Consider the following 13008-nt stretch of genomic DNA (forward strand, 5'->3'; position numbering starts at 1 on the left):
TCTACTATATATATATATACACACTATATATATATATATCTGAGCACTTCTTTTTATTAATTCTAATCAAAGACTGAGCTAGAATCTGAAGCTGCCATATCTCTTCAGCCAATGAAAAGATAAGAGAAGAATTTAAAAATCAGATGTGGTTGGGTGTGTGGAAGCACTATGGATAGTTTTAAAGAGTCCTTTCCATCCCTTTCACTTTTTTTCTTTTTCTTTATCTTTTTTTTTTTTTGAGACAGGTTCTTGTTCTATCATCCAGACTGGAGTGCAGTGGTGCAATCTCAGCTTACTGCAACATCCACCTCCAAGGTTCAAGCGATTCTCATGCTTCGGCCTCCTCAGTAGCTGGTATTACAGGCATGTGCCAACATGCCCGGCTAATTTTTGTATTTTTAGTAGAGATGGGGTTTCACCATGTTGGCAAGGCTGGTCTTGAACTCTTTACCTCAAGTGATCTGCCTGCCCCAGCCTCCCAAAGTGTTGGGATTAGAGGCGTGAAACACCACACCCAGCTTCCATCTCTTTCAACATCAGCAGCACTGCTGGGCACCTGGTGCACACCTGTAGTCCCAGTTACTCTGGATGCAAGAGGATCACTTGAGCCCAGGAGTTAAAATCCAGCCGGGACTACATAGCAAGACCCCAGTCTCTAAGAAGAAAAAATTCAGCAAAGTAAAATTAAGCAACTCTGAAAAGGAAGTTGAATAATGTTTTCCTCCATCTTAAGTGCTGATCCTAGATAGATGTCTCAGGCGCTTCTCATTCATTTCATAGCCCAACAAAGAATGCTAGTCTCGAGGCAGGAGAATTACTTGAACCGGGACCTAGGAGGCAGAAGCTGCAGTAAGCCAAGATCGCGCCACTGCACTCCAGCCTGGGCAAGACTCTCTCCAAAAAAAAAAAAAGAAAAAAAAAAAAAAGGATGCTAGTCTCCTATTAATTCCCATCACTAACCTCTGCACATGTAGCACAAACTGGAATCGTTACACAGCTGAAGTTTTGGCTATAATTAAATAAGGAATTTTTAAATAAAGCTGTGGTATTCCTATTGGCTTTATAGGCCACCTCTTTTCTCAGCCATGGTATATCCCAAAGTATACCAGGGCTGTATATCTAGGGCTGCATGGAAAAAATGTGATTGAAGACTCAGAATTGAATTGAAGAATGGGTGGAAAAACAAGAATTGTTATCAGAAGCTCAATTAAAAGTAACATTTAGGAATAGCTTAAAGAATAGTCTCTCTGAGTCATGGCGTATTCTAAAGTTAACCCAGTTTGGCCAGGCATGGTGACTCACGGCTGTAATCCCAGCACTTTGGGAGGCCAAAGCGGGTGGATCACTTGAGGTCAGGAGTTTGAGACTAGTCTGGCCAACATGGTGAATCCCTGTCTCTACTAAAAATACAAAAATTAGCTGGGTATTATGGCAGGTGTCTGTAATCCCAGCTACTCAGAAGGCTGAGGCAGGAGAATCACTTGAACCTGGGAGGTGGAGGTTGCAGTGAGCCGAGATTGCACCATTGCATTCCAGCCTGGGCGACAGAGTGAGACTCCATCTTTAAATAAATAAATAAATTAATTAAATAATTAAATTAAATTAACCCAGATCAAGCCAGGAGATTGGAAGGCTGCTTACCCAGTCCTCACAGTCTCAACTGTTTCATAGCATTGCTTTACTTGCTTTATCTTCAGTGCTGGAAATTCTGTGAAATGCGTCATTGTGTCTGTTGTGAGGAAGCAATGAGTGATTACATTTCCTAGTTTCAGTCACCCCAAATCTTTTGAGACAAAAACAATATTGCAATGTAGAAAATTTGTCAGTAAATTAAAATAACAAAATTAAAGTCACCTGTAATCCCAGTACCTAAAAATAAACATGATTCAATATTTTGGTATGGATCTTTCAAGTTATTTTTCTATGTGTACCTATTTATTTTTTAGATAGCTGGAGTCAGACTATTTTGTAACTCCCCCCAACTTAATGGTTTGGGTCTTACTTCTTATCCTATTTCCAACCTTTACCTATGGTTCTCTTTTCTTTTTCACCCTTAATTTTAACATATTCTGTGTAGCTGGTTAACTATATATCCTAATAGCTGCCTTAATTCTTTGAAAATGACAGGATGTTAATAAATACTTTACATTGAAAGCAATGATAAGATACTGAAAGATTTTAAACAGAGTAGTAACAATATAAGACTTCATTTAAGTAGAAGACACTGTGTGGAAGGCTGGGGAGGCCGCAAGCAGCTGGAGAGAGGGAGAGCAGTTATTTTTCTATAAATTCATGCAGGAAATGATGTTGGCCTTTACAGTGTCTGAGGGGAGGCAGCTCTGGGTTATGTAAAGTGCAGAGTGTGGCCATGCAGTGGGTCACTCAGGTACCCAGCTTGAAGAAGTAAAAATACATAGAATTAAAGGAAGTCAAGAAGGCTTGGAAACATGAACACAGGCATCCCAAGTTAATGGTAGGGCTGGGAGGACAGCAAGAATTGGGACATCTTAGTGAATGTCAGGGAGGAGCACGGCGACCAAGTCCTCAGTGAATGTCATGGGGAGTTTGCAGTGATACAAAGGGAATAATCCTCAAAGGAAATAAAAGGAGATAAAAATATCCACTACTCCTTTCTCACAGCCCCTGTGGTATCTGAGAATAGAATATCAAATAGCCTTCCCGTGGGTGCTGAAAGGAGATTATTCCCTTGGAAAAGCCAGATTTATGTATTTATTTAAGATTCAGGGGGTACATGTGCAGGTTTGTTACAATACATACACCGTGGGATGCCGAGGCTTGGGCTTCAGTTGAACCTGTCACCCAAAGAGTGAACACAGTACCCAATAGGTAGTTTTTCAACCCTTGCTCCACTCCCTCCCCACTTTTGGAGTCCCCAGACACCATCATTCCCATCTTTACGTCCATGTGTACCCAATATTTAGCTCCCACTTATATAAGTGAGAACATGTGGTATTTGGTTTTCTGTTCCTGCATTAATTCACTTAGGATAATGTCCTCCAGCTACATCCATGTTGCTGTAAAGGACATGATTTTGTTCTTTTTTATGGCTGCACAGTATGCCATCATGTATGTGTGCTACATTTTCTTGATCCAATCCACTGTTGATGGGCATCTAGATTGATTCCATGTCTTTGCTGTTGTGAATAGTGCTGTAATAAACATTTGAGCCCAGGTGTCTTTTGGCAGAATGATTTCTTTTCCTTTGGGTGTATACCCAGTAATGGGATTGCTGGGTTGAATGGTAATTCTATTTTTGTTCTTTGGGAAATCTCCAAACTACTTTCCACAGGGGCTGAACTAATTTATAATCCCACCAACAATGTGTGAGCGTTCTAGCCAGAGTTAAATTAAGATCAATTAAGATCAAGAATTTAGTGAAAAGATGTTGATAGTCTTAATATTTTCTATTCAATGAAAAGATAAAAGGTGTGGGATGATTTATTTAGATGGAATGGAAATTCCAAAGGATCAGGGACAGGGTTAGGTGGGGAGTGCCTCAAAGGGGAAGAAATGCAGGGCAGTATGGATGAGTGCAGGCAAAGTCACGCGGCCTCCACACCGGAGGCCACAGTGGCTTAGGCCCTGACTGGGTTAGGGTTAGGGGCTAGGATTACAGCTGGAACTCTGGTCATGAACATTTCAGAATGAAGCAGCCAGTGGTGTTGAAGCTTGACTGTGTTGCTGTTTATGGTTCACTAAGTGTGGCTTCGTTCAATATTTCAAATAAACTAGTGATGTAGATTGTCTTGGGATTCAGGAAAGCTTAGCTCAGTGGGTCTGTTAGGCCAGCACCAGACTCAGCAGTTGGTATGTAAGGCCCGGTGCTCTGGCAGCACCATGGGGAAGCTCAGACAGGCCTGTACCCCACAGTCCATCTCCTGTACCTAGATGGGTGGTCAGGACCTTGGCAGGGTGTAAAGGCAGATGTTCACAGACTTCTAGCACACAGCAGAATCTAGTGAATGAAGAAGCTTCTCTCCCCAACAAGTGTGAAAACAGCAGTGTGACATCCACGTGCCTGAGGACTTCAGAGGAAGGGAACCACCAGCTCTCTGTGTGCCAGCTAGCCCCTGAGTTGCAGGCTTTACACATTATCCCATTAATTCCAGACCCACGAAGTTAAGTGTCACACTGGTTTCATTGATGGGTGATGGAAATTTGGAGACGTGGCACACAAAAGCTAGTAAGTAACTGAATCAGGATTCAAAACCATGTGGGCTTAGCTCTGTAGCCCATATTCTTTCCACTACACCAGTTTGTCTCTGATCTAATCAGTGCCGATAGTGATCCTCATCCCATTTTAGTTTTCTGATTTCTGATAACCAGTGGATCCAATTATGTGTGAGACAGCATAGCATAATGGTTAGGACATAGACTCTAGGGACTGACAGCCTGGAAGAGAGGCCCAGCAGTGTGGTTTGTATTCGTGGGACTTTGCAAAGTTGCATACCTTTAGTTTCCTCGTCTTTAAAATGGAGATAATAATAGTACCTCCCTTATATGGTTGTTATAAGGATTAAGTAAGCCAATATTTATAAAGCATTTAGAATAATGCTTGTCATGTAGTAAATGGTATGTAAATGTATGTTAAATATAAAAAAATAAATAAAAATCATTAGATTGACCGTGGGAGTCAAAATAATACAAAGGGATAACATGAATATTGCCACTTGAAATGTATTTCTGCTCCTTACAGGATGAACTCAACTTTGGTTGGTCAGATGGGAAACGTCTTCATTTTAGTCGCTGGGCTGAAACTAATGGGCAACTTGAAGACTGTGTAATATTAGACACTGATGGATTCTGGAAAACAGCTGATTGCAATGACAATCAACCAGGTGCTATTTGCTACTATTCAGGAAGTACGTGAATTTCAGATATTTTAATTCTTAAATTATTAACAGTCTCATAAGTGGTAAAATTTCTGAGGAGTGGTTTTGTAAAATCTGGTTTTGGAATTGTGAAGAAATTATAGTCATGTCTTTTTGTAGGAACATTTGTGAAAATTTGTATTCAAGCAGAATTATATATTAAATATATTATTATTAATGGGTTATTTTAAGCATGTTTTATTTTTACGTTAGCTGACAATGGGGATTAACACTTTAAAGTCCCATTGTTACTCTACCTCTTTCTGCATATCTTTATACTTGTAGAAAGCTTACACTTGTGAGAATTCTTTTGTGATTCATAACATCACAACTAACATGATTTTTATGAGTCACTCTTAAGATTCAGTTGGTTGTGGCCGGGTGCGGTGGCTCACACCTGTAATCCCAGCACTTTGGGAGGCCAAGGCGAGTGGATCACGAGGTCAGGAGTTCAAGACCAGCCTGGCCAAGATGGTGCAACCCCCTCTCTACTAAAAATACAAAAAATTAGCCTGGCATGGTGGCACATACCTGTAATCCCAGCTATTCCAGAGGCTGAGGCAGAGAATTGCTTAAACCTGGAGGGGCAGAGGTTGCAGTGAGCCGAGATCACACCACTGCACTTCAGCCTGGGCGACAGAATGAGACTCCGTCTCAAAAAAAAAAAAAAAAAAAAGATTCAGTTGATTGTAAGTAACAGCAACCACCTCAAGCTAGCTTAAAACAAGGGGAAATTCAGGATCCGCAAAACGAGGATAGAGCTGAACCTGTAACTGGAGATGAGTTGAGACAATTTCTAAATTTCACTTTGTAAATCCTTAGAGAAAATCTCATGAACTTAGCCTGAGTCAGGTGTGCCATCTCTAGCCCAGTCAGAGGAAGTGTTTTTACAACTGTCAAGGTCACATTTGTGGGTTTGTGGTAGAAAGAAGACACTGCTTCATGGACAGAGGGACTTATTGTGATCCAGGAGAGATACTGAGTGATCTCTGCCACATATTAAATCCGTTTAATTTATTTGAGTGGAATATGTTTATATTTGTATCTTTGTGAATGTATGGCGTTTTCAGAAAATGGAAAAAGATCATAATCAGATACTGTAGATGTCAGATTTTAAATATTATTTCTGTTTTACTTAGTTAAAGCAATAACTTACTTAGAACATCAAGTGTTTCATTTAAATGTTCCTTTAAAATTAATAGTGTCAGTAGACAGAAACTTGAAAACGAATTCTCAAAGTTATAGTTAGGTGACTTTTAATAATGAATGTGTTTGTACAGTATCTCTAGGGGTGGTCCCTTGTACTTGACATTTGGTAATGCAGGAAGACAGAAATTGCATTTAACCTAATAGCACCTCACTTTTTACATTCTTCCACGCCACAGCAGGGGTAAGAAAATTGTGTCAAGTAATTTCCTTCCTATAGAAAGCTGGCTTTTGTGTGCTGTATCTGAGTATAAACAGAGACAGGCTTCACTAGGATATTACTTCTTGGCTTCCTGAATATTTCCTACAAATCAAGCCTAATGACTGCAAACAGGATTTAACATTTATATCTCAAATTAGAATTCTTACCATTAACTCTTTTTCTAGATGAGACTGAAAAAGAGGTCAAACCAGTTGACAGTGTTAAATGTCCATCTCCTGTTCTAAATACTCCATGGATACCATTTCAGAACTGTTGCTACAATTTCATAATAACAAAGAATAGGCATATGGCAACAACACTGGATGAAGTTCATTCTAAATGCCAGAAACTGAGTAAGTATTATATTAGTCCATTCTCACGTTGCTATAAGGACATACCCGAGACTGGGTAATTAATATAGAAAAAGAGGTTTAATGGCCTCACAGTTCCACATGGCTGGGGAGGCCTCACAATCATGGCAGAAGGCGAAGGAGAAGCAAAGGTATGTTTACATGGCAGCAGGCAAGAGAGCATGTGCAGGGGAACTGCCCTTAATAAAACCATCAGATCTCGTGAGACTTACTATCATGAGAATAGCACGGGAAAGACCCACTCTCATGATTCAGTTCGCCGGGTCCCTCCGATGACACTTGGGGATTATGGGAGCTGCAATTCAACATGAGATTTGGATGGGGACACAGCCAAACCATATCAAGTATATTGTACTGTCATTACTTATTGTATTTTGCTAATTAAAAAAAATTTTCTGTGTTATAAATATTTCTAATTAGCACTAGTAACTAGATGTCAAAAATCTTCATCTCCTAATATCTACATTATCAGTGACAAAGTATTAAAATTTGTGTTAGTTAAAGTGGAAAGTATAGGCATAACTCCTTTCTTTACTCATCCATTCAAGAACTAGTCTATGTTTGTAAGGAAGGTGGGTTCTTCTTTAAAAGGAAAAGAAATGGGCTAGGCACATTGGCTCATGCCTGTAATCCGAATTCTTTGGGAGGCTGAAGTGGGAGGATGGTTTGATGCCAGGCATTCAAGATCAGCCTGGGCAACATAGTGAGACTTTTTCTCTGCAAAAAATTAAAAGCATGATGGCACATGCCTGTAGTTCTAGCTACTTGGGAGGCTAAGGAGGGAGGATGATTGAGCCCAAGAGGTTGAAGCTGCAGTGAGCTGTGATTACACCATCTGCACTCCAGCCTGGATGACGGGAGACCCTATCTCCAAAAAAAAGGAAGGGGGAAAGAAATGGCACACAAGAGAGGAAGTGAAAATAGGTTAGTTGGAGCAGTCAAAAGCTTAGACACACCACAAAGCAGCAGCTAAGCTTAAAGATGTGCACATTTCACACTTTCAGCTCTCAAGAGTCTTCAGATAATTCCTATGAGATCCACTAAGGATTTGTGACTTCCGAATGATGGAACTGTTGGAACCAATGGAACAAGGAACTTAGTGAAAGTTGCTATAGAAAATATCAAACCATTATTTCCCAAAGCATGCTCTATATAACATTAGTCTTGAGAGATGTTCTGCAAAAAATCCTTAGAATAAGGTTGAAAAAAATAACCAACAAAAAAGAAAAAGATTGAGAAACACTAGACACCATAGCTTCCTGTTGGGCATTAACAAATGTACATTAACATATACCTTAAGAAATACTGGCATAAATAAACGACTTTAACTTTGTTTAAACCAATGTTTGCAAACTTTTTTAAAAATCCATGTAGATCTTTTCTGGAACCTCCTTGTTAATTTTGTGAGGAATACCCTTTGGGAAATATTAAGCCTTTTAACCCTCATACTGATAACTAAGGAAAAGGAAGATCTGTCATATAGGTCAGCAGTCCCCAACCTTTTTGGCACTGCCAGGGAGGGGTGGATGGTTTCAGGATGAAACTGTTCCACCTCAGATCATCAGACCTTAGTTAGATTCTCATAAGGAGTGTGCATGCTAGATCCCTCGCATGCATAGTTCACAAGACAGTTTGTGCTCCTCTGTCAATCTAATGCCACTCTGCTCTAACAGGAGGCAGAACTCAAGTGGTGATGCTCGCTTGCCTGCTGCCCACCTCCTGCTGCACGGCCCAGTTCCTAACAGGCCTGGTTCCTAACAGTACCAGTCTGTGGCCCGGGGGTTGGGGACCCCTGTTATAGTTCATCTAAGAGGTTTTAATTATTCTAGAGTAATCTTTGACAGTCTATCATTACTATGGGTGATTTATACCAACCGAAAATCACCTTTAAATAGGGGAATGTGAAGTGAATCAATGTTTTAAATTCTCTATTCAGCTACTAGTTTTCTATTTTACCATAAGACCAAATTTAACATCAAACATTTGAAAACTCCTTAACCTATTAGTACAATGGCATAATTTTATTTTACGTATCTTTCTAATTGTCCGATATTGTTTAAGTTTGAAGTATATTAAAGTGAGAATTAAAATGTTTTAAACCTATCAAAGTGTTCTAGATAAGTAATTATTAAAATTATTGACTTTTTTATTTAACAGATCCAAAATCACAAATTCTGAGTATTCGAGATGAAAAGGAGAATAACTTTGTTCTTGAGCAACTTCTGTACTTCAATTATATGGCTTCATGGGTCACGTTGGGAATAACTTATGAAAGTAAGTTGTAAATCTGCCAGTTTTCTCTATTTGTTTTTGTGCTTCATTATAACATAATTATCAAGCCATAGTTCTTCAAAGTACATGTCTATCAATACATGAAAGTATAATGACATACCTAACATAACTTACATAAATACCAAGACAGTTTTTGTGTCTCTGCTCTGCCGTTAACATACCTTTAGAGTTTAAAGTTAAATGGCAGAAAATAATTTTCTGAATTTGTTTGTTCCCACACTCCTATAAAGAACTACCTGAAACTAGGTAATTTATGAAGAAAAGAGTTTTGAGTCACAGTTCCGCAGGCTGTACAGAAAGCATGGCTGGGCAGCCTCAGGAAACTTACAATCATGTCAGAGGCGAATGGGAAACAAGCAGATTTTACTATAATGGAGCAGGACAGAGAGTGAAGGAGGAGTTGCTACACACTTTTGAACAACCAGATCTCACGAGAGCTCACTCACTATCACAAGAACAGCAAGGGGGAAGTTTGCCTCCATGATCCAGTCACCTCCCACCAGGCCCCTCCTCCAACACTGAAGATCATAATTCAACATGAGATTTGGATGAGGACACAGAGCCAAACCATATCAATTTTCTTTTACCACTCTTTCCTCTAGCAATTCAAGACTTACCACTCTTCCATCCAGCAACTCAAGACCAACTAAAAATGATCACCATCCCATATAAGTCTTCAATACTTACTTTATGTTTCCACTGACTATGTGAGATGAGCAGAGAACTGAATCACTCTTCTATTAGTGTTGCACCTTTGGGTTTATAACCCTGACTTGGGTTATATTGGCTCACATATGATAAGCATTAGAAAAATGAGACACATGGCCAGGTGTAATGCCTCACGCTTGTAATCCCAGCACTTTGGGAGGCTGAGGCGGGTGGATCACCAGAGGTCAGGAGTTCGCCACCGTCTCTACTAAAAATACAAAAATTAGCCAGGTGTGGTGACATGTGCCTAGTTACTTGGGAATCTGAGGCAGGAGAATCACTTGAACCCAGGAGGCAGAGGTTGCAGTGAGCCAAGATCATGTCACTGCACTCCAGCCAGGGCAACAGAGCAAGACTCAAGACTCCGTCTCAAAAAATTTAAAAATGAAAAGAAAAGAAAAATGAGATACATGGTCTGACAATGGGATCGAATATTTGGAATGTGGGCTAAATACCACGAATTCAAAATATGATTGATATGAGTTTTTTTAAAACAGAGTCCAGTATAGAGGAAACAAGACCAATTTGGAAAGATGCTCAGAAATGTCCTGAAAATCATAGACATTTTGGAATTAGGAAAACCTTTCCATGGCCATAGAGCATCAAAAGCATACATTTACTCTAAAGAGGGTTTGATAAGGGGCACAGGACAATGATAACCAGGGGTAGGGAAGGAAAAGAAACTAAATTAGTTTCTGTCTGTTTTAAAAATAGGCTTCTCCTTTGCTCTCTAACCCATCTATTTTGTGGGGTTACCACTGTTTTCCTGAAATGTTTATGGTTTGCAGAAGGGTTAATGAAAATTAAACTACCAAGCAATAAAGACTTGGTTTACCAGGTGAGGATAAGTTCATCATAGTAGGACTTAGTTGGCCCAAGCCTTTTCTCTAATGACCCTTAACTACCCTTGAATTAAAATGGAGAGAAACTAGCTGGAAAGTTCTGAGGCTTCACCTGAAAGTGACTGAAGAAACAATCGTCTTGTATTGAGCAATGGAGACCACACCCAGTACAGAAATTGAAATTGTACCCTTTGATATACATTATATTATCAGAAACAACTGAAAATGTGTTATATATTCTGAAAAAGCATTTTTAGATCAGAAGACTCCCTTGTTTTGTTTTATCTTCTTTTATAAAATGTTTGAGTAATAAAATTTCTATTAAAATATACAGACATATACATATAGAAAGACATTTCAGGCAAGTGGCAAATTTGGTTTGAATCTCATTCTTACTGACTTAATTTACATCTGTAAGGTACTGTTTTGGGTTATTTTGATATACTTATAAATATTTAATTTATTTGCCCCCGATGCAAGGAAATCTTTTCAATAGCAGGGCCATGAATAGAAATCACTGTAAGTCACTGTTTTTGGTTATGTTGATATACTTATAGAATATTTAATTGTGTTTTGCACCTACACAAAGAATTTTGTTTTTTTGAAACATTTTTGATTTTTCAATAGCAGGGCCATGAATAGAAATTACTATGAGAAGCCACAGTATGTCAACTGAGAGATACATTAAGCCAAGTGAAAAAAGTGACTTTTTCTTAAAGCAACTTTAGAAATCTACCATTGCACATCATATTGGTCAGAAAATTGATAACTTTGAAGTTTGGGAGAGGGGAGGAGGAACTGGTAGGCATGAGATGATACAAAGCAGCAAACAATAACCAAATCGTGTGTGCAGTGCTTCTAACGCGTCATTGCTGCAGGCAGATGTTTAGGGGTCTTGCCTTGGGAGGTGGTAATCAGTGAAAACCAGAAATAACCAGGACGACATTGGATATGTGTAGGTAGTGATGGCATCAATCTTTATACCAATTTATAATTGTAATAGACCTAGTACCCTTTTTTTAAGCCTTATTGCAACCATCACTACCCTAAAAAGAAACACAATACCCATTATCATCCCCTCCCTGTCTCCCAGTCCTCAGCAACCACTGATCTACTTGCTATCTCTACAGATTGCCTGAATGTAAAATTCTGGACATTTTATGTAAATGAGATCATACAATGTGTGCTTTTTGCGTGTGACTGGCTTTTTCCATTAGCATAAAGATTTCAAGGTTTATCCATATTGTAGCATGTATCAGTACATTATTCCTTTTTATAACTGAATAAAATTCTATTCTATGGATATAATACATTTTATTTATCCGTGTATCAGTTGATGGACATTTAGGTAAAACAACCTAGATTTTAAACCATTTTTAGTTATTATGTATAATGCTTCTCTGAACATTCACATACAAGTTTTTGCATGGACATATGTTTCCCTTTCTCTTGGGTAAACCCCTAGGAATGGAATTGCTGCATCTTTTGTTTAACCCTTTGAAGAACTACCAGGTTGTTTTCCAAACTAGCTATACCATTTTCCATTCCCAGTATATGAGAGTACTGATTTCTCCATATCGATGCCAACATTTGTGTGTTTTTCATTATAGCCATCCAAGTGAGTGTGAAATATCTCACTGGGATTTTAATTTCATTTCCCTAATGGCTAATGATATTAAGCATCTTTTCATGTGCTTATTGGATATTTGTATATCACATTTGGGGAAATCCCTATTCAGATTTTTTGCTCATTTTTTAAATTGAGTCTTTTTATTGTTGAGGTGTAAGAATTCTTTATATATTCTGGATATAAGTCTTTTATCCAATAAATAATTTGCAAATATTTTCTCCCATGACTTGACTTATACCACAAAAGTGTTTTTCTTTTTTTTTTTTCTTCTTTTTTTAATTGTACTTTAAGTTTTGGGGTACATGTGTGGAACATGCAGTTTTGTTACATAGGTATACACATGCCATGGTGGTTTGCTGCATCTATCAACATGTCACCTACATTAGGTATTTCTCCTGATGTTATCCCTCCCCAACCCCCCAACCCCCGACAGGCCCAGTGTGTGATGTTTCCCCCTGGCCCTGTGTCCATGTGTTCTCATTGTTCAGCTCCCACTTATGAGTGAGAACATGTGGTGTTTGCTTTTCTGTTCCTGTGTTAGTTTGCTGAGATTGATGGTTTCTAGCTTCATCCATGTCCCTGCAAAGGACATGAACGCATCCATTTTTATGGCTGCATAGTATTCCATGGTGTATATTTCTTTATCCAGTCTATCATTGATGGACATTTTGGTTGGTTACAAGTCTTTGCTATTGTGAATAGCGCCACAATAAACATACGTGTGTATACATCTTTATAGTGGAATGATTTATAATCCTTTGGGTATATCCTCAGTAATGGGATGGCTGGGTCAAATGGTATTTCTAGTTCTAGATCCTTGAGGAATTGCCACACTGTCTTCCACAATGGTTGAACTAATTTACAC

The 13008-nt window shown here is 38.8% G+C and overlaps 1 protein-coding gene across 1 annotated transcript in view; it reads left to right on the forward strand.

Moving 5' to 3' along the window:
• The window catches only part of LY75 (lymphocyte antigen 75), a 94704-nt gene that overhangs the window by 57031 nt on the left and 24665 nt on the right, over positions 1–13008 (forward strand). Inside the window, exons 25-28 of the mRNA XM_011992009.1 lie at positions 2663–2748; positions 4718–4883; positions 6486–6653; positions 8829–8945. Of these exons, the coding sequence (XP_011847399.1) occupies positions 2663–2748; positions 4718–4883; positions 6486–6653; positions 8829–8945 (537 nt within the window). The remainder of the gene's footprint in view (positions 1–2662; positions 2749–4717; positions 4884–6485; positions 6654–8828; positions 8946–13008) is intronic.

This window comes from Mandrillus leucophaeus, unplaced genomic scaffold (assembly GCF_000951045.1).
Source record: "Mandrillus leucophaeus isolate KB7577 unplaced genomic scaffold, Mleu.le_1.0 Scaffold110, whole genome shotgun sequence".
NCBI lineage: Eukaryota > Metazoa > Chordata > Mammalia > Primates > Cercopithecidae > Mandrillus > Mandrillus leucophaeus.